The 26687-nt window shown below is 38.8% G+C and overlaps 1 protein-coding gene across 3 annotated transcripts in view; it reads left to right on the top strand.

Moving 5' to 3' along the window:
* The window catches only part of ARHGAP42 (Rho GTPase activating protein 42), a 289662-nt gene extending 263989 nt beyond the window's left edge, over positions 1-25673 (top strand). For all 3 annotated transcript variants that reach the window (XM_024115293.3, XM_024115292.3, XM_055091433.1), the window contains 7 exons: positions 4421-4580; positions 5769-5913; positions 7167-7547; positions 7926-8082; positions 10121-10183; positions 19927-20006; positions 20370-25673. In XM_024115293.3, the coding sequence (XP_023971061.1) occupies positions 4421-4580; positions 5769-5913; positions 7167-7547; positions 7926-8082; positions 10121-10183; positions 19927-20006; positions 20370-20458 (1075 nt within the window). In that variant the 3' untranslated portion in view covers positions 20459-25673. The remainder of the gene's footprint in view (positions 1-4420; positions 4581-5768; positions 5914-7166; positions 7548-7925; positions 8083-10120; positions 10184-19926; positions 20007-20369) is intronic.
* The last annotated feature ends 1014 nt before the right edge of the window (positions 25674-26687 follow it).

The following is a 26687-nucleotide window of genomic DNA, read 5'->3' as shown; positions in this document are numbered from 1 at the left end:
ATGTATTTAAAAATCTTGATAGATAGATGTTGTATTAGTCAAGTTTCTCCAGAGAAACAGAACCAATAGGATATTGTGTGTGTATATATATATATACACACATATATGCATATATGTATATATATACATACATACACACACATATGTATAAGAGAGAGATTGATTGATTGCAAGGAATTGGCTACACAATTGCAGAGGCTGATTTCAAGGCAGGCTGGAGACCCAGAGAAGAGTTGATGTCGCAGCTTGAATCCAAGGCAGTATGAGACACAATTCCTTCTTCCTCAGGGACCTCAGTCTTTTTCTCTTAAGACCTTGAACTGATGTTGGATGAGGCCCACCCATGTTACAGACAGTTGTCTGCTTTACTCATAGCCTACTGATTTTAAGGTTAATGTCATCTAAAAGTACTTTCACAGAAATATCTAGAGTTATGTTTCATCAAATATCAGGGTACTGCAGCCTAGAAAATTTGACATGTAACTTTAGCCATCACAGATCTATCTTGATTCACACACACACATACACACACACACACACACACACACACACACACACACACATTTAATCAAGAAGTTTGTTAGCCATGCTGCTGGAAACAAAAGTCCAAATTCAGGTTTTAAACTTACTTAAAAATTCCCTTATAGCCTCATTTACAAATAGGAACATTTTTTGTCTTAATGAGTACCACGATTCACAATCAAATGATTAATCCTTCCTTGTTTGCTACAAGTAGTAACCCAATGTATCCTAATTTGAGCCATGCACATTTGAAACAGTGATGTACATTAATCAGTCTCATCTTAACTTGCAGACTTTGAGATAATATGAATTTACCCTCCTTGAAATAAGAAGGAAATCCACTAGGAATGACTTCATTTCAAGTTCATTTTTAACTATTGCCCATATCAACACCTCTTTTAGCTAATGAATAGGGACTCACTATACTTGGTCAGAATTACATAGTCTTGAATTATGTTTTTGAGTTCTGTGACCTCTTCATGATACTTATCCATACTGTATTTAGTGGGCATTCTCTTGCTGTGTTCAAGCTAATTTTTTAGCAAAGCCTTTTAAAATGTACCTTTAAAGTTTCATGAGTGTCACATAAAATGTTTTTGCTTAATTATTCAGAATGTTAGATGAACACAGGTTTCACCTTTAATTATGAATGTGATACAGGAAATAGCAGAGAGGGAGTGTCTAGCCACTGAAGAGTACTTAAAATTCTTCTGCCCAACCTTCACCACCATTCCTGGCTCTTTTTTTTTTTTTTTTTTTTTTTTTTTTTCTATTTGCGGTACGCGGGCCTCTCACTGCTGTGGCCTCTCCCGTTGCGGAGCACAGGCTCCGGACGCGCAGGCTCAGCAGCCATGGCTCACGGGCCCAGCCGCTCCACGGCATGTGAGATCCTCCCGGCCTGTGAGATCCTCCCGGACCGGGACACAAACCCGTGTCCCCTGTATCGGCAGGCGGACTCTCAACCACTGCGCCACCAGGGAAGCCCCCCTGGCTCTTTCCTGAATCTGTAAAAGGTCAGTCTCCACTGTCTGAGCAGCAGCAGTAAAACGTGTGCCCACATCACCAATGACTTACTTAAGTAAACTAATAACACTCTTGGTCCATGGCCACCTTATTGATTTAAGAAAAGAGAATTTAAGATCAGTGACCTGCATTGGTCACTGGCCTAAAGGACCAATGACTGATTCCAAATCTCCATTCATTAGCTCTGAGACATGGTATAAATCATTGATGTATTTCTGAGAATACTTTGTTTTTAAAACAAGGACATCTATGGAATCTGCTTTGTTCGCAAGTTGAGGGAATGAGTTCCAGAACTGGCTGAAATGTGGAATGATAAGGGTCTGTACTGACTGACTGGCTCAGCAGAAGGGAAATTCAGTGAAGAGGAAATAGGTGATCAAAATATTTTATCTTCTGAACACCAGAGTCATTAACTCTCCTTTTCAAAACAGACCAGTTTTTTATGATTTCTAAATTTATTCCCAATGAGCTTAATTCAGTCATATTCTAGGTTACTTATATTACCAGAACTCTTACATTTTAGAGTACATCTAGAGTACCTAGAGTCAATTTAATTACAGGGAAGAATATTATTTTAAGACCATATTTTATTCAATTTAACTCATTTTATTTAATTCTGTCAACACTGCTGTAAGGATTGTCATTCTTATACTTTATAGATGAGGGAACTGAAGCCTAGAGAGAGGTATTAAATAATGTGACTGATTGCACCCAGCTTCCAAGTTGGGAGGACTCAACCTTTAAATCTAGACAGGCTCACTGCCTTTACAGATGACTTAGTAGACTCTCTAATACATATTAAGCAATTAATATAATATTTGGTTGTATAAAAAGGAAACTTGGAATGAAATTCTTATACTAACCAAGAACCTTCTTAGCTAGTGCTGTCTTGGGCACAAGGGGAAAATTCAGTCAGTGGGACAGTCATCTCTTCCTGTCCTATGCCAAAAGTTGCATGGATGATCCAGAATCCTAGATTTCCTCATAAAATTTTACTTTTGTTTCTAGAATGAAGTTAGTGTGCATACTCAATCAGATATAAACATTATCTTGTGTTCCTTCCTAGAACTTTATATTCTAACAACCTAGCTGGGATTAAGATAGAAAAGGCAGTGGTTAACCTAGGAGACTGGGTAAATAAATGAGGTTTCCTATTAATGCATCCAATTTCCAAATTAAATCAGTTAACTAGTCAAAGTCATTTTTGAGAGTTTCCTGGGATTACTTTTCTAAGGTCAGTAGTATCAGAGCCCTTTCATTTTATTTTCATTTTCAGGCCAGCACTGATGCTACCATACCTCCTTGTCTTACTGTTTGCCTAGCCCAGTGCTCAGCGCTAGGGAGGCACTTAGGGAAGTTTTGGATGGATGGTGGATGGATAGAAGGGAAGTAGGATGGAAACATGCCCTAACCAGTCATCTTATGTGGGGAGCTCAGGGGTACTCTTGACTTGAAGTCAGGAGACCCAATTTGAAACAAAATCTCTGTTCCTAATTTGCTGTGACCTCAGGTACATCATTTTTACTTAAGGAGCTTCTTTTTGAAAAATCTGTACAATAGAAAATAACTGGCTTCCTGGGAGGATTAAGTGCAATATTATCTATGAAAATGCCTGGCAGTAGGTTCTCAATATATGTTTAGTGAATCCAAATATAATTACAACCAGTCTACTCCTTTTCTCTACTTTAAAAAAAATTTTTTTATTGAAGTAGTATAGTTGATTTACAATGTTGTGTTAATTACTGCTGTACAACACAATTATTCAGTTTTATATATATATATATATATATACACACACACACATACACATTCTTTTTATATATATATTCTTTTCCATTATGGTTTATCACAGGATACTGACTATAGTTCTCTGTGCTACACAGTAAGACCTTGTTGTTTATCCATTCTCTATATAAAAGCTTACATCTGCTAACCCCAACCTCCCACTCCATCCCTCCCTCCCCCAACCCCCTCCCCCTTGGCAACCACCAGTCTGTTCTCTATGTCTATGATTCTGTTTCTGTTTCATAGATAGGTTCATTTGTGTCATATTTTAGATTCCACATATAAGTGATATCATATGGTATTTCTCTTTCTCTTTCTGACTTACTTCACTTAGTATTGTAATTTCTAGTTGCATCCATGTTGCTTCAAATGGCATTGTTTCATTCGTCTTTATGGCTGAGTAGTATTCCATTGTATATATGTACCACATCTTCTTTATCCATTCATCTGTCAGTGGACATTTAGGTTGTTTCCATGTCTTGGCTATTGTGAATAATGCTGCTATGAACATAGGGGTGCATGTATCTTTTTGAATTATAGTTTTGTCTGGTTACATGCCCAGGAATGGGATTGCTGGATCATATGGTAATTCTACTTTTAGTTTTCTGAGGAACCTGCATACTGTTTTCCACAGTGGCTATACCAACTTACACTCCCACCCACAGTGTAGGAGGGTTCCCTTTTCTCCACACCCTCTCCAGCATTTGTTATCTGCAGGCTTTTTAATGATGGCCATTATGACTGACAACCAGACTACTCTTAACCATCTGTTCTAAAAGAAGTATAGTACTGTAGGAAATACCAAAGAGCTGATAATCTCTCTAGGGTGATTGAACTCAATTTAGGAAATCAAGATTTTTTCCTTCAATAGATTAACCTTTGTAATTATGTTTTACTTTGGCCAATGTTAACTTTTTACATATTTTTAGACTATACCCACTATTGCCAGTTGGGAGTAGCTAAACCTGACTATTTGGGAAAGTTAGCCTGTAATGGCATGTTTATATTTTATGCCATAAGTTTAGTGGATGAGAACATTTAATAATTATTAAACATATAACTTAAAATATTTTGTTCCTCTTATTTGCAGAGTGTCACTACATAGCCAGCAAAATCTCATGACTGTCTCAAACCTTGGTGTCATATTTGGTCCGACTCTAATGAGAGCACAGGAAGAAACTGTGGCTGCCATGATGAATATTAAATTTCAGAATATTGTGGTTGAAATTCTGATAGAGCACTATGAAAAGGTAGATTGAATTTTCATGTGGAAGTATAAAATTTTATCTGGCTTCTAAGAAAAAATTTTGCAATTGTATCATCTGTGATCCTCACATTGTGATCTCAGATTCCTATTTGGTGTCAGTCTTGTAAATTTTGTATAAATTACTTCTTCATGAGGACTTTGATTTTCTTTTTTTCTTGTTCAGTTTTTAAGTGCTTCTCAAAATCCTCTAAGTAAATGATTTCCTTTCTTTTGACATTATTTACTTGTCAAGATTTTCTTCTTTAGTTTTTACTCATACTCAGAAAATAGAATCATTTTGTGGTTAAGTCTATTTTAACTTTTTTAAGCTTTTTGGAATTAGACTCTCCTTATACAGCAGAGCTAATATTTTAGATAAAACAAAAGAAAATAATCAGGGAACTGTCTTGAAACCCTCTCTATATCCAATCCCTAAGGAGGCTTTCTTTAAAAGAGTGAGATCTTAGAATAACTATAAAAGTGAGAAATTGGGAGAGCCAAGTTGATTGGCTTATTAAGCAAACTCAGCCGTTGAAGGTCTAAACATTGTGATCCATTTATGTCTGATCTAGTCCTTGTGAGAGGATGGCAGCGCCTCTCTCCTTCCCCAGTTCCTTTCTAGTGCCTGTAGAAGGATATCCTTGGTACCTACCTAAGACTGTAAGCGCTCTTAAAACCCAAGAGTGCATGGCTGCATCCTATAGCTGTGCTCAGACCTCTGCCTGCAGCTTGTCATATTCTTGACAGTTCAGGGCCAACAGCATGCCAGCACCTTCTCCTGAGAAGCAAGGGGCTGCTTAGCTGGGGAATGGTACAAAACGAGCCTCTTCCCCTCAGGTTATGTTCAGCATGAAGGTGAGAGAGAATATCATAGTAAAAAGAATCAGTGTGTCTTGACATAGGCATTTGTTAATATTTGACACATTTCTTAAAATTATTGGAAAATCTGAATTTCACTGTTGGGGAATGGGGAAGAATAAAAAAGAAACCCCAGAGGAAACATTACTCAGTGTAAATGGAAAAGTTATAAATGCTCTAGGATATTTATTTGTTGTATCAAGCATCTCTTGCCATGCAATTGATGAAGTAACGTATAGTTCTAAGATTATTGAATAGCTCTCAAAGCCAATTTTATGACGAAAATGTCAATTTCACCTTTTTGTTAACCTCGGTCCATTTTTCTTCTATGTAGATTTTTCATACTGCCCCAGACCCAAGCATCCCTCTCCCTCAGCCTCAGTCTCGATCTGGATCCCGAAGGACACGTGCAATCTGCCTCTCCACAGGCTCCCGGAAGCCCAGAGGGAGGTATACCCCGTGCTTGGCAGAACCCGATAGTAAGTGTACTGGCCTCAGGGAGATGCCTTCTTCATTAATTCGGCTTTGTCACACCTTATTAGTACTTAGGTAGAAATAGAAGATATTCTTACTGGTGCTGTTGTCCCAACACCTGCCCCCCCACGACCACATTACATAGTCTCTGTCAGTATAGTTGGAAGGTACCTTGGACAAGCAAATTCATTCCTGCTACAAAGGGAAAAAATAGTTTGCGCAATGCCCTTTTTCTCTGTAACGGTGATTAAGTACATTGGGTGCTACTTCATAGCAGGTTTTGTCCTGTTGTCAAAGTCGTAGAGAAGAAAGCAAGAGAAAGCCTGGCTGAGGCAGTCATTTTCTTTCTTCCTTTCACATTATGTTCTTAAAGCATCATCTCTTGGGTATCAAAGGGTCTGAAACAGAGAGAAAAGAAATAAGAGAATCTACACCACACATTATCGCTAACTTACTATTCTGAGCCAAGCCCCACCATAAGGTGGGTGGCAGCTTGAGCACAAAGCATGTGTTAAACTGTGGCCATTTTCATTTTATTTTTGACTCCCCACACTCCCAATTTCCCCCACAATCAGTGTTTAATTTTTAATTTAGATCTACTATTTGAATACTTTATTACAGTTTCTCTGATTTTTTTCTTATACCGTACTTGTAGAAACATTAAAAAATACAGCCAGTTAAAATAGCCAGTTTTCTTATGTTGCTACATTCTCAGCAGAAAAAGGAGAAAAATCCTTTCTTTAAAAACTGTAAGGAGCTTATAACTTGCAGGTGACTATTAATGGTGCCTTTGAATGAAGGAGGACTCAGATACCATTGTAACTCAGAATCACCTAAGATCAGAAAAGTAAAAGAAGGCAGACATATGTCTCAGCATTTCCCCCTTCCACTGATTTCTTTAATATCATCAAGAAATCTTATTTCTCGTACTTGTGAGTCCTGTTTCAGAAGCAAATTTTGTCTGAATTCAAGTCATCCCAACTAATGCTTCAAGAAATAACATTATTTCATACGGGCAGGGCACATATAAAATCTCCCTTGAATAGTATTGAAAAGAGCATTCACCAAGTTCAAATGCATATTTTAAAGCATTTCTCCAGAACTGAGGAAGAGTCCTCCATAGCACGTAAAGGCCTATCACTTCAGTGGGGTCAGGTGACCATGGAGCACATGAGAGCTGGAGAACAGAAGGGTTTGAGGGTGCCGGTTTCAACAGAGAGCCGCTGTTCTTTTCTCTCCCACCCCTGCCCCTGCTCAGGCGACTCCTATAGCAGCAGCCCGGACAGCACACCCATGGGGAGCATTGAGTCACTTTCCTCTCACTCCTCTGAACAAAACAGCACGACAAAGTCCGCTTCCTGCCCTCCCAGGGAGAAATCTGGAGGGATTCCTTGGATTGCATCCCCATCACCTTCCAATGGACAGAAAAGTCTTGGTCTCTGGACAACTAGTCCTGAGTCAAGTTCTAGAGAAGATGCAACCAAAACAGATGCAGAATCAGATTGCCAGAGTGTCACTTCGGTCGCTAGCCCAGGGGATGTGTCCCCACCCATAGACCTGGCCAAGAAAGGGCCTTATGGGCTTTCAGGACTGAAAAGAGCCTCAGCTTCCTCTCTCAGATCCATCTCTGCAGCGGAAGGTAAGCCAGCATGGAGCCTGTGCAGGATGTTATTGTCCCTGTGTCACCTGCTGGATTGTTCAGCATGGTTAAGGAGGGAAAAATTAATAGTGAAGGGGCAGACAATGCTTAACTGATTTGTTCCTGAGCTAGGATTTTTAAAACTCCTGTATGCTGTGACATTTTTCCTGGATGTTTCCATCTCTGTGATTTGATGGCTTTGTAATTACGGTAGACTGTGATCTCCCAGAGTGATGGGCTGCTGTGCTCAAAGAACATTCTGTCCCTTCTCATTTGGGCTCAGAGAAAAATGCCTCCTTTTGTTATGCGCATGGACTGTGTTACGGCTCTTATTTTGTCTAATAGCACCTTGCCTGTTTTCTTGGGCTTTCTCTTTAGGAAACAAGAGCTACAGTGGATCCATTCAAAGCTTAACTTCCATAGGTTCCAAAGAGATGCCCAAAGCCTCGCCAAACCCAGACCTGCCTCCCAAAATGTGCAGGAAGTTAAGGCTAGACGCTGCCTCCAGCAATGGTTACCAGCGACCCGGCTCCGTGTAAGTGAGAGAGCCTTTGTTTGCTATTTGTTGTGCCTCCCAGGGGTATACAGGGGCTGAGTGTGTGCAAAAGAACCCTTAGGGTTCCCACAGCCAAATGCTCATCTGTGGAGTGGGTGCCGTCAACTTCTGCAGGACCCTGTCCTCTTTTACAAGTGATGTGAAAGTTAGTGCGCTTAGGATATACATATAAAATCTCATGGGGAGACTCTTCAGGCACTTTCCTTAGAACCAGAGCTATGACTTAATTTAAAGACATGAAAACAGATGTATAATATAGTGGTTTGGGGTTTTGAAGCTAGACACCTTCCTGTAAAAGCTAAACATCCACCACTCAGCTGTGGGGACCTGCCCATATCCTTGCTCCTCCCTCTCTTTGTTAGAAATATAGCTGCTTTCTGTTTGGTGAGGGTTGGTTTTCTCTCCTCTCCGTCGTATGTCTCCCCTACCTGCGTACTCACTAATTTAAACAACTCCGAAAGGACAGGGAACATGAAAGGCAAGAGGGAGTGCTTCTAATTGAAAGAAATGACCCAGAGGTGTAAAGGCCGAGAGGGTAGGGTGTATAGATGAGAACAGAAAGGGGGCAAAGAGGAGAAAATGAGAAACTGGAAAAGCAAGTGAGAGAATCCAAAGAGGAAAGTTTTTTTCCCTTTCATTTTATTTTCCTGACTTTTGCTGAGCTTTTCCAAATGCTCTGTGAGCTATTACTGAGCGTCCTTGCATATTGTTATTTCTTTTAAGGTCCACAGTGTCCTTCTGCAGTAGGTAGTATAAATCTTGTTTTAGAGATGATTAGAACTAATACTGGAAAGTTAAGGTCCACACACACTCAGGTAGTAAGTGGCAGAGCTGGGATTGTAACCCAGGGTTCTCCAACTTGAGTCTGTGCTATTTCTCTTATGCCATGCCCATTTTTAATATGGTGGTATTCCTGACATTTTAATTATTCATTGTAGGTCCAGTAAGGCATTCTACTAAGCCTGTTTCCATAGGAACAGCATCTTAAATTTATTAGTACATCCCTTTCTTTGACAAGAACCTTTGGTTTCAGAGTGCGTTTCACATATGTTATCTCTCATGTTCGGAAATCCAGCTACCACAATATAGGCAGATATATTTGTAACTCTGTCTGCTCTAGTTCTGCTGTGTATAGTACTAGCCCTTAAGGGAAATTAAATTTTAAGCCAAATATGTCAAGGAAGATGGGAGAATATAAACTCTATCCTTTGTGGGGGAAAGAGAAGAGCTTCTATTTTGTGATTTTTACTGATAAAGTAGAAATTAAAATGTAGAGACTGTGTGTTCTGTGTTTAGGTGTAAAATGATCCTTCAGATTATCAAATGGCTCAGCTCTGGGAAAAAAGCTTGTCATTTAAAGAAATAAGATAGTTTTTAAATATCTAGTTTAAAAAATCATTCAAAGAATTTTATATTCTCTTCTAGTAAATATAGGAATTTTTCTAATTATCTAGGGTAACTTAGTTTTAATTCTTTTCACTCTCTACCCAATAGTCTCACTTTTCAAATAGATGCCTTTCTCTCATCATGATTTGAAACAAATTTATTTATTGGTCATATTTTCAGAGTTCTCTCTTTTCAGGAACTGTGTTCAAATATTTTAAAAATACATGAAACAATTTTAGAATTAGTTTTGTCTGAGCTATCAGAACACAAAACAGTTCTTCTTTTATCTTGTTGATGTGACTCTTCCCTTGTGGCTCCACGGGAGTCAATAAAAAAGTGTTCCTTTTTTTCTGCTCCCAGGGTTTTCTCAGGTACAAAAAATGCAAACAGTAAGATCCCCAGAGGAAGTAGCTATAGGTTTATTACTGTCTGGTACTCGGTGAGCTAGAGACTAGATCTAAAAATTTCTTCTACGTTAAAGCTTAAAACAATTAAAATTCAGGTCAAATTTGGGGGACAAATGTTAACTAATTTTTCTGTTTGGGTGAACTGATAACCCTGAATTTCGCTTTGAGCTGCATGATTTTCTAATGGATTTTAATGAAACTTGTATTTTAAAATTATTTTTCAGTGTGGCAGCAAAGGCCCAATTGTTTGAAAACGCTGGTTCACTTAAGTCAGTTTCTTCTGGGCGGTAAGTTCTCAAAACTCTTCAAGTAAAAAACATAAAATAGTGGTGACATTGTTGACATGGCAGGTCATCTTTGACAGCTCTGCCCCTCAGGTCTGCAGATGGTCAAATCCACCTTCGCTGTCTTCACGGGGAACTGGTCATGACCATATACAGCATTTAGCATGTCAAAATGTTACAGCGGTGCCTTGTTCGCTAAAACCTTCACAAAGGAAGGGTTCTAAACAAAGAGGTTTTCTGAAAGACAAAAGTTGCCGTAACTCTTTGCATACCAAAGACTCCTTTGATAACAGTTAGTTTGTGGAAATTTTTCAAATGTGTATTTTTGACTTGTAAAAGTTAATAGAACTTTTTTTCTGGAAGAAGCTTCATGAACATGCATTAAAGACTGTGCTTATTCTTAGTGGCCACTATGGTGCTTAGAGCTGATTGCCCCAGGCGGCTCTGGTGTTTGCGTGCAGTACTTCATTCAGGGTTTCCAGATTTTACCTTCCGCTCCATTGTCAAAAGGACAAGAATTGTTATATCTTACTGCTCTTCGTGTGCTTGCTTCTAAGGTACCTGCTTCCTCTTCTCCGTCCAAATTGATTCTTTTCATCTGCAGTGGACTTTGGGTTTTAATTTTGAATATGTCTAAACTAATGGAATTTCTTAGTATTTTGCTATTTATGATTTTTTTTTCTTTTTTTTTTTTTTACCATCGGCAACTAGTATAGGTTGGAAGTATTCAGTGAATGCTTGTTGAAAGAGAATATGAAGGAGAACACTTGAAGGACAAACCTTGATTTTTTTTTTTTGGATGTACTGAGGAAATTTTCAGCTTCCCATATCCAGCTAATTGAGGCTGTGAAGGAAAGGAATCACATAGAATTGAAGTATTACTGTGTAGTTCTTTTAGAAGTTATTCAACCATAGAATTTTTATTGACCATATAAAAAGTATGTGAACTTTCTCAGCAAACATTTTTTAAGCACCTACACAATATTGGGCTTTGTCCTAGTTACTAGGAATAACAGTAACCTTCAAACTGTTTTTTACCAAAGCTTAGCAAGGGTGCTCCTGTGTTAGTGTTTTTAACTCCACAGAGTAGAGCCGCTTTGGTATCTTACTAGGACGATGGTCAATGCCTTGAATTTATATAGCAAATCCCAGCGTACTTGCACGTACCTTACCTCTGTCTGTAGCATCTTCACCTTCTTCCTTTTTATCAAGGCATGGTGAACACTAAGCACTGTGCATGTCAGAGCAAACCTGATCTCTCTGAAACTGTCACTACTGTTAGGCCTTAGTGTAAGGGATTTAACCTTGCTACTTCTGTCTGTCTTGCTAAATGATTGAATTGCTCCACTAGATGGAGCCCTTTTATTAGGAAGCTCTAAACAATCTTAAGAACTCAAGTACTGGAATCAGAGATAATCTTTTCAGAGCTTTAAGACAGCAAGATATTAATGAAGTAAATCAGTATATGACAGTAAATTAATTACTCTGTTATACAATAAGCTTACTCAGATGTTCAACAATCAACCTATGCATTTACAATATGCTTTTACATTCCAAATACTCTAAATCCACTTCTAATAGTTGTAGGCACAAACTTAGAGTTCACTCAGTGATACATTGAAGGTTAAGTCTTCTCTGTCCGTCAGCGCGCAGCACTTGTGGACAGTGTCATAACTTTTCACCTGCCCTTTTATTTTGCTTAACTTCGTCTGCCTTTATCAATTTAGGTAAAACGGTTACCTGTTGCGGTCTTCAAGGGGTGATCTTATGTGGGAGTATCCCCATACAGACTGTGTTTGCCCAATGCCTTTGGTGAAAGAGCTGGATTTGATGTAGATGCAAGTCACATCTTTTCTCAGGGTGTGCAGACAGCTGTCACCTTGGTAGGGGGTGTGGCTGGTGCTGGAGGGACTAGAGCCTGCACAGGACGTGAGGCGTGGCTTTGCCTCTGCTTAGTGACTGTCACTGTCCTACCGGGGACAGGGTCTGATCCCACGTTGCTGGAGCAGAAGCCCTGAAGGTATGGCCTGAACTGGCTCTGTTCCCTTTAAGTGTGTGTTTTTCCCTCTCCCTGCACCAGGACCCTTGCCCCAGAGGGGGAAGTGCTAAAGCAGGTGGGGCCCATGCAGGCTCTCAGCTCATGTCAGCTGCAGACAGAGGTCCGATGCACTGGCTGTGCAGGTGCCCATGGCTCTGCTCAGACACAGCCTCTGGTGCAAGACACCTTCATCCCTCACAGCCAATCACTGCCCCGACCTCTGCTCCCCTACCGTGTCATAGAACTGTTCTGCAAGGCAGGCAGGACATGCACGGACTCTCTGTGTGTATGGGGGGCTATCACACACACACACACAGAGTGTGGAGTGGCCACCGTCAGAGATCTGGGTCACTTCTGATGCACTGATTGAGTAAGTGCCACCAATGGCTGCCGCTGCCCCACCCAGTCTCTGCCCTGGCACCGGGTCACCTCTGCATCCCACAGTCAAGTCTTCTCCCTAGTCCTTGCTGTCCCAGGTCCAGTGCTGCACTGTGATGTGGAGTCTGTGGGGCTGGAGCATTGGCTGGGCTTGAGCTGGGGTGCATGTGGTGAGGCAGCTGCCAGAAACCCAGCAGCCGCTAGGATCGACCTCTCTCCGCCCTGCCGGGGGAAAAGCCAGTGTGCGTGTGCTCTTCCCAAGAGGAATCCAGGCTTCCCACAGCCCTCCTGTTGGTACCACTGGCCCTCCAACCAGCCAAGGGCACTTTTCTCCCCCACATAGGCCCTCAGGACTGGGGCACCCAACCTGGGGCTTGTATCACTCACTTCCCAGGATAGGTCTCTGCCTGTCTAATCTCTCTTTTCCTCTGAGTTCCCTCCCAGGGGTACAGATCCTGACCCAAATGCTTCTCTTCCCTTCCTACTCAATTACATGTGTATCTTTCTTACAGCCTTGGTTGTACAGCAGTCCTCCTGCCAGTTTCCAATTCGTTTTCAGTGAGAATTGTTCCACATGTAGATGTATTTTGGATGTGTTCATGGGTGGAGGTGAGGTCCATGTCCTGTTACTCTGCCATCTTGGTCTGAATTCTGGGAAATCCATTTTCTTTATCTATAAAATGAAGGTCACAATTCTGTTTCTGACAAATTGTTGTCAGTGTACAAAGTGATGTATTTGAAGTACATGGTAAATTCTCCATAGACGGTCTCTACGATAATAACTAATATTGTTATAATTATTATTATTGAAACTGCTTGCTTTAGATCGTCAGCCTCTAATTAATATGTGTTTGGTATTTGAACATTAACTCTTAACAGTCATTTGAAATCCTTTTGTACCATTAAATATAACTAAACAACAGAAGTTGAGGGTATTTCCCTTACTAACCTCCTACAATGCCTATTTTGCTTTCCTTCTAGGGAACTTAGGATACTCTTGAATTGGAACTTGAAGAATGATAGAACTGGTAGTGGGTGGTAGAGAGACTAGCCACATTTGGGAAAGAGACCAGTTGCGAGATTTTAGTGAATAGTCTGGAGCAACAGAAAAATAACACCTCTGGATTCACTGCAGGCTCTGAGAGTCAGTGAGCAAAGAGGTGATCTAATCAGTGATGCACTTGATCAGATCATTCAAGTGGCTTTTCAAGGAGGTTGTTGAAGGGAAGAGAACCATTTAAGGTGGAACTGGTGATATTTAAAAGACCTTAATTAGGGCATTAACAAAAGCATGAAAAACTGTAAGGAGAATTTTATGGCTAGAACTAGGATTGAGCAACTGCTTTGCTACTGGGAATGAGACAGGTAAAGAAGGTTCCAAGTCTTCGAGACTGACTGTCAGAAAGAGTGATTGATAATTTAGCTTCTGAGCTTAGTTCATGAGAGTATGTAGAGGGGCAAGGAACATTTTGGCCCCAGTGTTTGAGGAGCCTGAGGAGCATTGAGAGGCAGTTAGAAACGTGCAGCTGGAACCAGGAGAGAGCATGAAGTTTGATGCCAGAAACTTCTGCACAGCAGTTATACTGTATAGATGAAGGTGCGCTTACCCAGCAATGGGGCTTACTGAGGGAAAAGGTAAAGTGTCTGGGCATTGGTCTTTGAGGAATGGTTTCATTTAAGGGTCAGGCAAAGAAGAAGGTGGAGGAATGATCACGAGGAGAAAGCAAGGTCAGTGTGGTAGAAGCTACCAAAAAGTCAAGGAGCTCATGAGAGGAGGGCACTGGTTTTAACCTCTAAGACATCACTGGAAATCTTTAAGAAATCAGGTTCAGTGGAGTGGGAGGGGCCCCTCTGCAAGGGAACTTAACCTGCCAGACTTGTTAAAATGAATATTCCTGAATTTGCCACAGACTCTGTAAACCATAGTATCTGAGACTGAGGCCCGGAGAATATATATTTTTGACAACTTCCCCAAGTGATTCTTAGGCACAAAAAAAAGTTTGAGAACCACTGGAATAGAGAATAATGTCATAGTACTTAGCGTGACCCTAAGCAGACATTGGTTATTTTATACTTGTTTCTCTTAACCTGTAAAATGCTTTCAAGAGCCAAATGTCACTAGGCTCTGTCTCACGATTACAAAGGCCTGTGGAAAACAGTACCCTTAAAGCTTTCAGCTCTGTCTCAATGAGTTATACTTGGGCAGTGGGGAAATCCACTTTAAAGTAATATAATTTAGGCAAGCTGTACTAATATTTTCTGAAGGTTGAATTGAGAATTAATTAAGAATTGAGTGCCTGGCCCATTATAAACAATCAAATTTTCTATTATTATAATTTAAAACCAATATTTTGTTTATAATTACAAAGCACCAAAACAAAGCTCAGCAAAGTCTTTTCATTTAGTGAATTTGAGTTTTTAAAAGGCTGTAAGTCATTGGTTCAGAGCACAGTGACACATGTAAGACCTACATAAGATAAAGCGCTGTGACACACATAAGAAAGACAAAGGAAGCCATGGTTATTAAAAATAACATTTTTTTCTTTTTTTAGGGAATATGAAGAATACTGATAAACTAAAAAAGTGAATAAAAGCCACCTCTCATTTTGCCACCTAAAGATAACCACATTTTGTTGCACAGCCATCTAATCCTACCTGTTGACAGTGGTTCTCAAACAACTTATACAACTAAAAAAATTGTTGAGGATCTCCAAAGAGTTTTTGTTTATGTGGGTTATATCTGTTAATACTTACTGTATTAGAAATTTAAACAGAAAATTTTAAAATGTTTATGAATTTATTTAACCAAAATAAGCTCATAGCTAATGGGTGACAATAGCAAGATGCAGGTGTGATTATTCACTCTTATTAACAGTCAACAATTATTAATAGTAGAAGTGATTTTTCAGTGACATTATCTTGAGACTTTACAAATGATATTTAAGTGGATTCACCAGATATGCACTAGATCATCAATCAGGAGATGTACATTTTAGCCTGACTCTGCCATAATGTTCATTTCTCTTGGCCTTCATTTCTACATAAAAAAGATGGACGAAGGAAATATGTAGGTTTCCTTTCAAAATCCAAACTCGTTATATGGCTCAAGTCCCCTGGATGATCATAAGTCCCCCAGCATATGCGGGGGTCACCCTTTTCTGTAAAACCAAGTCAGACAGTTTATGTGCCTATCCCCAAGTCATAACAGGGTCTCGCCTTCCCATCTCTTCCCTCTTCCAAAGACCATATTTCTAATGTGTTTAAGACAACAGGAGTTGTTTCTTATCTTCCCCTAAGCTAGGCCACACAGAAGCCCCCTGCTCTGCTGTGGCCGTACACCTGCCATGCTGCAGTCGGCTTCTATCCCTTAATGATGGTCACTGCCAGGAGCTCAGGAACTGGCATTATTTTACATTTTTGAAGATCTCCTTAATATCTGGCATAATAGGAAATAAATGGATTCTCATACACATTCCATTAGCTGTCAGAGTAGTGCCTCTCAGGGCCCCACCTACCCCTCCTTCCAGATTTCCCTTGAGCGCACTTTGAGAACTGCTCCTCTGTGATAAACACAGAAAAAGACCCATGAAGGTGGTGTTCGTGGTATTATTCCCACCATGGTGCCCAAGAAAGTACATGCTCAACAGAATTGTTGGACAAATAGATAAAATACACATTTTAACCTAAAAATACTTTTTTATTCAGTTTTTCACTCCATTTTAATGGAGTTGCAATATTCTTGTCTTTGACACAAGCAACTTTAACTCTACAAGCTCCTGTAAGAGATTTTTAGCATTGAGAAATCCAATACTCAGACATCCAAGCCAGAAACAGCCCGTATTTGTTGGCAAAAACCTAAGAAAAGAGTAATATAACTAATTTTAAGAAATCTCCAACCAGTGTGCATTTATTGCATTACCTATAAGTGTTTATTGCAAATTGTCATAGGCAGTTTGGAGGTCTTGCCAATGACTACTTTTTCTGTAAAATGTTTGCCTTGCATGCTGACACTGTTTCGTGTCATGTTTTCTTCTATAGCATTATTCATAGTAGCTACCTAATAATTCATTGGATTTGGTGTATTTTGTTTATTAAATCCTCTACTGATGAATAATTAGATTGTGGTGATTTGTTAGTTTTTCTGTATGTTACTGCTTTGGCACCTTTTAGACTTTATCTTCCTACTCCCCTCAGAAGTGCATTCCTACCCCCTTCAGAAGTGAAATTCTCAGCATACAAAAAATGTGTGTGAGAGAGAGTGAGTGTGTATGTGTGTTTAACATTGTTAAGTGGCCCTTCAGAAAACATTATATCAATTTTGATTTGGTGAATTTTTTATTTTGCTTATCATTAAGACGAGTATTGAGAATTTTGCACACTGACCCTGTCAAACCTTTAAGTCTACTCATCAGCATTAGACAGTGTTTAGAATTAGGAATAGGGCTTGTGAACAGATCATCTTCCAAATGATAAGAGAAGAAACGGCTTTCAGGGCAGCGAGCATTATTACCTTACTCTCCAACGCGATGGGAAACAGGATTCTCAAAATCCTTTTCAAAGGGTATTAGAATCTTGTGAACAGAGACTCAATAGGTGACAGTGTTATTTTCACATCTTCTTCAATACACCAAGGCAGTAAAAGAAGAAGCATTAGCGCCTGGAAAGAAAACTTCACTGACACAGAATTCTACATTAAATCATCAAAGCTCTCTGCTGAGTTAACACCTGTAGTTACAGAGCTCAGCAGAAGAAAATTATGCCTGTCTAGTCACATGCACAGATAACTGAAAAGTCATGACAGATATTATTTTGTGCTGTATATTTTTACACATTTAACAGTATCCATTTATTTAGCGATGTAATTATTCTGCATGCGCTCCCTTACCATCCAATCCCATAAACAACTATAAGGAGAACACTCATGTCTGAAATATTAATATAAATAATTTGGTTGCATTTTAAAGTATATGAAAAATTATGTCATTGCAAGGATTATTATATCTTAATCATTTCTATAACTCTGGAATTTGTTTCCTTATGCATACCTTAATTTATCTTAATGATTCAAAGTAATAAGACAGTAATTATTGGTGGAAATCACTGCTGCTAGAAAATTTGACTCTTTAAAAAATCTTTACATATTTTTAGAGAAAAGTCTCTGCAACCCACAATTATATCAGATATCAGATCACATTATATCACAGCAAATTATATCAGATCAAGTTATACCAAATTATATCAGATCAAATGTCTATACTTGACTAGAAGATTTATAGGAAAAACTAGTATCATTTCTATATAAGATCACCATAGTCTGATTCTCAGAAGTCTTCATAACTTGGTAGCATCCTCTCCCCGCACCCCCAGCCCATGTCAACCAACACACCCACGTGCACACGTTCACATGCACCTGTGAGCACATGGCTGTTCTTTAGTGTAAAATCTTGTCCTTCTCTGGGTGCCTCCACTTCATCAGTTTTTCCTTAGACCATGTTTCATTGGGAAGTGGTGGTGTGTGCCTACCGCAGACTCTCCTAGCAAAGTTTCTGAAAGTACAGCCTGAGACTTACCTCATATGAAATAGACTCTGGGGGCAGGGCCATCGTTTTCCTCTGTAAGCTTTCCCATCTTCAGGTAGCCACTTGGGAACCCTAGTTTAAGTGACCTAGCCTCATTCTAGAAGTTTAGAGATAAGACCCAGGGTCTAGCTCCAATAGAGAAATGTAATCATAATGTAACACTGTGACTTTGAGGGCCTCAGATGGCAAATACTGCTGATGCTTCTTTGCAGATGAAGTATTGATTGGGACCTCAGGGAGGAAAGACAAGATGTCTTGAATCTTTAAGAGGACTTATCATGTAGAAAAAGAGTCCAGAGCATCTTCCCTTTTTTTTTAACTCATTAATTCAGCAAATATTTACTGAGTTACTATTAAGCATCAGGCATTGTTCACAGAGGTTACATTCTAACTGGGGGAGAAGACAACAGAAATATCAACAATGGCACCAGAATACCATGCAGACTTTAAACTGGAGAATATGAGAGTTGCCTGGGCAGCTATTTTACAGTGTGTGGTCAGGAAAGACCTGGCCTTCAGTGAAACTCAGGAAATTTAAGATAAACTAGAGGGCCATAGCCGAGTGAAGATCAAGAAAATATCTCAGAGCGAGGCCCCGCCAGCCCTGAGGTGGGGATGGGTTTGGCGTGTTTTGGGAGGAGAAAGAGGGCCGGTGTGACTGACGTATAGTAGGTGAGTAGAGGCAGGTACAAAAGATATAGGAAATTCTGGCAGGTGCCAGACTGTATATGGTATGGAGGCCAGAGTTGGGAACAAGTTCAGGGTTGTTTTCAGGGAAATCATGTGGATCACCATGTGATCATCAAAACCTTTCAAACTACCCTCTGGCTGCTCTGTATAGAATGGATTGCAAGGGGACAGAAGAGGAAGCCCAGAGGATTTAGGAAGTTAGGAAGCCGTTCAGTGAGCTATGCCAGAAATGGTCTTGGCTTGGACTCTGGTTGTGGTAGAGATGGTGAGAAGTAGGTGGAGTCAGGTCATTGGATGTTGCAGAGTAAAGGCGACTTCATTGGTGACTTGATTAGCCTCCTCAGATGATGGCTTTTTTAGTGTTGGCTCAGATGGTTTGAAACAGCTCTCATATAAAACTCTGAAATTCTGGCTTCCCTTAAAAAAACAGAGTATCTGGCTACTTGGAGCCTGAACTCCCATATGAGAACAGATGTCAGAGCTGAGTGCTGGCTTCCCTTTTAAGAGATGAGTATACTCTGATTTACAAAGACATGTCCCCATGTCTCCCTGACAGTGAGGCTCTTGTTGGTTGCCATTTATCATCAACTTATCCTATTGTTTTTCTTATTTCATGCCCACTTAGTTTATTTACCATACCCTGTAGACCTTTTAATTTGTGGATCTCGCCTCTGATAGTCTGAAATTAAAGTGGCAAATAAATAAATAGGGCTTTAAGGTACCTAAGAACCTCTATAGAGCTGAAAAAGAGCCTATTTAGCAGAATACTACCAAATAATAGCGTTCTTTAAAACCAGCTTATTTTGTTTGTATTGAGTCAGGTGATTACCCTTGGGGGCATTGCCTGGAAGCCCAAGAAAGGCTTTGGGTTGTGCTGTCAGCGTTCTCTGGTTGCACAAATGTGTTCACTTTGTGAAATGCACTTATGCACACTTACATGTGCACATTATGTATATCATGCTTCACTTATAACTAAAACCAGTGTCTTTTTTTAAGAATAGTTTTAAGTATAAATATACTTGAGCGTTGTGGTTTTCACAAATTGTCTTTTGCTCTTTCAGCCAAGCCAAAGCCATGTATTCCTGTAAAGCAGAGCACAGCCATGAGCTTTCCTTCCCCCAGGGAGCAATATTTTCTAATGGTAAGTACATCCATTCCCTTTGCTTAAGTTTATCATCATGGGGAGGAGGAAGAAGGAGTAGTGTAGCGATAAGAGTGTAAAGTAGAAGCCAAGAAACTCAGAATCAAGTCCAGCCTCTCATACCTGTACAAGTGAACACATCAAATCTCTCTAGACCCCAGTTTCCTCCCCTGTGTCAGAGAGAGAGTGATTGATTATATAAATGCAAAAGGCATTTCCAGCTTTACAGGTGCTGTGACACTGTTTTGACAGCTTGAGTATATGCATACAATCTGATGTGGATTTTTACCCATTTGTGTATAGAATTATTTGAAGCTAATGTTGACTGAGTGATATTTCTTTATGTATTTTAATTTTTGCCAGTGTACCCATCAGTGGAACCAGGATGGTTGAAGGCAACTTATGAAGGCAAAACAGGACTCGTCCCAGAAAATTATGTTGTCTTCCTCTAATACTTTTTAGTGGATGGCAGTATCTTCATGGTATCCATGGTAACAAATAATAAGTGCTATGATTTTATCTGACACAGATAGGGGGATCAGCCTGTTAAAATGAAAACAGTCAATTTCTACCAAGTTTTACACCAGCAGACTATGTAGCTCCCTATTAATGGAAAGGGAAAAATGTTTAAATTGTTTGCCATTCTTTTTAATTTTGGCTAGTTTCATATTTTAAAATAGCTTATCCTCCCCTCCCCACCCCCCATTTTTTTTTTGGAAAAGTAACTCTCCACAATGTCTCTTGCATAATAATTATAGAATCTCAAATACTGTGTTAAGTACTATATCCCAGAAATTTAGAAACCAGAAATCTGCTATAAGACTTTTGAAATCTGCCCTTTACTGTCTGGTGTTCTCTGAGAAACCTTGAAATCATTACTAAAAAAATGTAATTTAAATTGTTCATTTATTATTTTTTCTTAAAAATATACTGCTTTTATATATGATTATTTTGCTGGTCCTAAACATTTCAAGGAAATAAGGAGTTTTTTTAACGTAGGTTTATTTTTATTTGTTTACCAAGTAGATGATAATATTCAAAAGCAGTAATGAGTAATGTATATGATATCTGTAAATGAAACCAAATTATGTCATACACTGATTCCACTGTAAACATTCTATCCAGCATTCCAGATGCCTTCTCTGGGCTTAGAGCAGGATTCAGCAAACTATTTCTGTAAGGGCCTGATAATAAATACTTTGGACTTAACAGGTCATGTGGTCTCCATCACACTACTCCACTCTGCCATTGTAGCAGAAAGCAGCCATAGACAACATGTAAATGGCTGTGGCTGTGTACCAATACCACTTTCTTTCAGGACACTGAAATTTGAAAATCATGATTATCACGTGTCATGAAATATTAAGCTTCTTTGACTTTTAAAATTCCATTTAAAAATAGAAATTTTTTAGCTGATGGGCCACACACAAACAGGTGACAGGCCAGATTTGACTCATGGGTCATGGTTTGCTGACCCCTGGTTTAGAGGATGTGTAAAACAATCTTTATAACTTTGAGATTTTATGAAATTTTATTCCATTAACATATAAATACTGATAAATCATATGCACGTATCCTCTGCTAGCAGCATTATAGGGGTATCACAAATGTATAATTACAGTAATAGGAAAACAATGTAAAAGTGCAGTACACAGGCATACAACTTAAATTCTACTTGTAACTCTGTAAAGTGTCAAAGTATTTTATTGAAATCTAATTTTGGCTTTTGAGAAATTGTCCTACAAATGATAAAGATGCTGTTTTAAGACAGTGGTAGGGGCACTATGCCTTCTAAAGTCTATGCTTAGTTGAAACATAATCTAAACATAAAGGTACAAGATTCTTAAATTATTTTGAACCAGAGATTGAAATTGTTTCATCATCTTTAGCAGGAATAAAGTCATACATAATTTTCTGTTATGTCTTTCAATTTACAGCCTTTATTAGGAATTTCACTGAATTTATAGGGCATAGAAATAGGTGTTTACTATCCATTTATATTTACCATCAACATCTGATCATTCATCAATCATTATTTCTATTTTAATAATCCTCATATTATTTCTATACATATCTGCATATGGCAAAGAGCCTTTCTTCTCAAGATTCCGAAAAGCTGGTTCCCTGCCATCAATTGCCACAGCACTGGCCCCCTTGGCCACAGTATTTTACTTCTTACTTCAGAGTTCTTCACTGTACAGACACTCAGGTATTGACTGTAGACAGTTCTTTTTACGTGATATTATGATCTGTAATCTCAATCTCTTCTACTTTAAATTAATGTTTCTAGAGTCAATAGGTTAAATTATACACACACACACATATACAACTATGCCTTGGAGCATTTATGCTTTTAAAATTAAAAATGGAATAATGGATTAGGATTTAAAGGTAAAGAGAATAACAGTAGGCAGAATCACAACCAGAAAGAAATATCAGTGCATTGAAATAAAGGAGTAAAAAATATTTAATGTTGTAAAAATTAGTAATATAATGAAAAAATCTGATACTTTTGTCTCCTTTTCTTTTCACCTGCTAGTGTTGATTTTTTACACTATAATTTTGTGTTGCTAGAGCTTCTTGGTCTCTGGATCCTTGGTGGCCCTTAGTAATAGGAATTGCCTTTCTGACACCCTGACTACCCTCTGCTGGAACAGAGGTAATCTCTCTAGTGGACCAGTCCCTTAGTCTACAACACCCTCAGTTAAAGCACCCTTGCAAGCATCTGGCATCCTACTAAATTAGAGCCTCTTAAGGCAAATTGATTTTCTTTCAAAGACCAACTTGACTCCAAAAAGTGATTCAGAGTCCTACTTCACTTGCTGCTGCATAGAGAAATCTCAACCTTCATTTTATTTTAACCCAGGCCAGAGTGTTCCTGCCTCTGAGTTGTCTGTGAGCTAATTCCACAGATGCTCAGTGAGGAATTAAAGCATTTGCTGTTAAAGACATGGGCGTGAGGCCGCTCTCCTTTCTCATTGTGAGGCATATATTGTGGCAGTACTTGATACGGTCCCTTTTTTGAAACAAGCTACAAAAATGCTTGTTCAAATTGTGCTTTTGTTTGAAGTTTTAATCTTACAGATTTGTGAGGATAGTCTTTTTTCTTCATATTGATTGTGTGTGGAAGCAAGTCATGGCCATATGCTAGGGATAGACTGAAGCTGCTTTTCCCTGGAAATGTTTCCAACAGAAAAAGTATTTATGAGCATTGAGAAAATCAGGATATGTGCTCTAAATCACATGGAATATTAATTACACAAGAAGGTAATGCCAGTCACTAGAAGAGGATCACATTTGAAATTATAACAGCGTTTCAATAATGAAACCTTAGCTTTTCAGAGACATAGTAGATACTTTAGAACTGCCACATGCACACCTTTGAAACACACACGTGGGTGCCCTAGTCACTGCTGACAGTATAATCAGTATGAGAGTGAGCTTGATGAGTCCAAGTCAATCATCTCATCTGTTATGTGAAAAAATCCTCGAGTACAAAACTTTTACGTATATTACAGGTGACTTTTGTTGTGCTGTAATGCCACCAACTTACGGGAACTAGTCAGTTAACTGAAGGCTTTTTCTGTTGTGTGTAAATGTCTGAGCAGTGAAATAATCTTTGTATTCCTCTAAAGTCTGTGAAGTATGAGAAAGTGCCGTTTCTCCTTGTTAGACGAGAGTGGTTTTATCAGTTGTGTTGGCTCTCTGTGCCTTGCACTGTGAATGGGCATAATCAGGCTTCCCAACAGTGGCTCATGTGATGGCTCTTTCAGGAAGGGTGGAGATTTTTTTTTTAAATGCACCTTACAATCCCAAATTATCCAGGTTCTCAAATAGCAAAAGTAGGAAAAGAGACATAATGATTTGGAGTTTATTCCTATTCTGTGATAATTGATTTTACATATCGTGGCATGCCTCCTAAAAATCCACCATGATGTGAGGAAACTAAATCTGGCCCTGCAGTCCTGTGGAGACAGCACCTGCTGGCCTCTTCACTCCCAGCCTCATCTTCAGGTCTGTCCGTGTCTGATGTGCAGAGGATATCATTCACATGGATGCTGATTTAGAAGAGTCCCTCAGAGCCTTTCTTCAAACAACTTCAATTTTTAGTATGCCCCCCAATTATGTATTTGGGATGCCTTAATTATTTAGAACCCCATCTTGATTTGTACTCTATTGACTGAAGTTAGAGGAGGTGGACCAATTTAGGAAGAGATTTTATTCTTTGGTTTTACAATACATTTGTAATTTGCAGCTGTTACTATGTCCTAACATCAGGGAATTGGACCCCAAAGCCATATCTCCTGGTAAAGAAAAAAGGCAGAGACATGATTATTGTCTAGAAGTTATTTTCCTCTTTAGTAAAAGTTTCCCACTTAGGGTAGAAATTGCTATTTACTTTTCCCTCCTACCTTGTTTGGTTACCTTCCAAATTCAAAACACTTTTTCCAGGTGAATAGTCTATTGAATAAACTTCTGAATAGTCTGTATCCTGCCTGTCTCCCGTTGATCCACAGACTTAATTCAGGTGTTTCTCAACGAGTCTCACATCTCCTAACCATATTCACTGTATCTGTTTGTTGTCACCAGTATCTCTGTGCCTCAGATCTATGTGGTAGTGACCTCAGACAAATTCACACATATGAATGACATGGACTTTTAGAGGATCAGATCAACAAATAGGATTTTTCACTTTTTTTTCAGGCAGTTGCATTCACTGTTTCAAATAACAGATGTGAAATAAGTTGATAGCACTCACAGCAAGCCACAGACAGATAACTGATGTGCATATTCTAGACCAAAGTTTAGAAGCTGTTTCATGACTTAGGGAACCCAACAGGTTGTACTCTTTCCTTGGCACTCATGGGAGAGATGCCAAGTTCAGAGGTTGAACATTCCTTTCTTGGTGCCATAGGGAAAAAATGGAGTCTGTGTGCTTGCTGAGGAGTCTCAAAAGGCAGGGCCATTTACGGTTATCACAAACATAAATATCCTCCATCATCCACAATGGTCATGTTCAGGGCCACGTGAGGACCTTCAGTGTTGGGGAGAGTGCCTACCCCACCTTAATTAGATGATCACTTTCTCCCCTTTTACCATCTCTTGGCAATGTTTCCCATGGTGTTTACCCTTCCAGAGCCCAACCTGGACTTGAATCCACTGCCTCTTAGATTAAAATTGTGCATTGTTTTTTATATGGTGGTTAGAGATTTTATATCTGCCTTTGTATCTTCAGTCATGATGTATGCTTAAAAGCTGAGATATCACATATTGAGGGCTGTGATTTCAAGAGTCTTTTTGAACTCTGAGCTGAAGCCTTTACAGATAAATAAGGAGTGTGGCAGGGAAGACGACTGTTCTGTTTTGTTTTGTTTTGTTTTGTTTTGTTTTTTAATTCGAATCCTATTTATATACTGTTAAATTTGAGGTACTATAGTTTATATAAAAGCTAAATATTTAGATGACATATTTCAGTATTAGGAATTTGTCTGCAGCCATTAACATAACAAATTAAGTAATAAATATGATGAAAATGATTGTCAGTAAATTATCATATTGAATTTTTTGTTTATTTTGTAGTGTCTTGTATTTATCTGCACTTCATGTATATATATGCACGCATACATATACAAACATGTAAATAACTTCATGTTATTCCATATCTAAATTGCCACAGTATCTTTAATGTATATTTACACTGTATTTTAAATTACTTTAAAAATAAACTATGTAAGCACATTTTAATTTAGTCCTTGTACTTGAAGACCCAGTGTGTTGGAGGGCAGCTATCTTGGATTCATATAGAAAAAAAACAAAGTTTCAGGTACTGTGAATGGTCATTTTGGGTGTGGCTGAATGGAAAAAAATCATAGCAGAATTGATAACTTTTAGATCCCGATAATTGGACCTTTTCCCGAGAAGTTGGCATTATGAAAGATCAAGAAAATGTTAATAATGCAGGTGTCTACAGGAAAGAGATGCAAACAGACCATAAACAAATTATCAAAAAAACAGATATGCAGGCTTACCTGAAAATAAGTCTGTGAAAGTTTACAAATGTGCCATGGAAGAAGCATCAACATACAAATAATCCCCTTAGATTTTTATTAGTTTTATGACCCTTTTGGTCACTGTTTGACTTATAGCTAAAATTTTGCTTTTCTTCATCAAAAAAAAGGGAATCGTGTATTTATTTTGCGCTGCTAAATGGATTATTAGAGTGTAACAAATCCTTGCAAAAACTAAGCCTGACAGCTTAGTAACAGGACCATTGGGCATACAACCTGATTTGTTGTAATGGATTGTAACTTTCTTCAATATCAAGAAGAGAAGCAATAAATTCATGACAAAGACCTGTTGAGCTAAAAAGGTATTAATGTGAATAAATTCCAGTATGATTAAGCAGGGAAGAACTGTTAGGATAGGTAATAGAGATCATTGTGGATCAGCTACTGTTTGAGAGTATTGGGTTAGAAGGAACTGACCTAGATGGAATCTCTTATAACTGATATTTTAGAAATAATGAAAACAAGCCATCTCCTAACAGGCAAAGCTGGAATGACTTGAGCAACAAAATAAGTCATGTAGTATTGGATAATCGGATTATAATCCAAAGTATAAAATATCCATGAATCCACACTGATATAAGGAAATGGCAATAAATTTCATTTATATCAATAA

The sequence above is a fragment of the Physeter macrocephalus genome, chromosome 16 (genome assembly GCF_002837175.3).
Source record: "Physeter macrocephalus isolate SW-GA chromosome 16, ASM283717v5, whole genome shotgun sequence".
Classification (NCBI taxonomy): Eukaryota; Metazoa; Chordata; class Mammalia; order Artiodactyla; family Physeteridae; genus Physeter; species Physeter macrocephalus.
The sequence above is the reverse complement of the archived record's forward strand: the minus strand, read 5'-3'. Positions and strand labels throughout refer to the sequence as shown.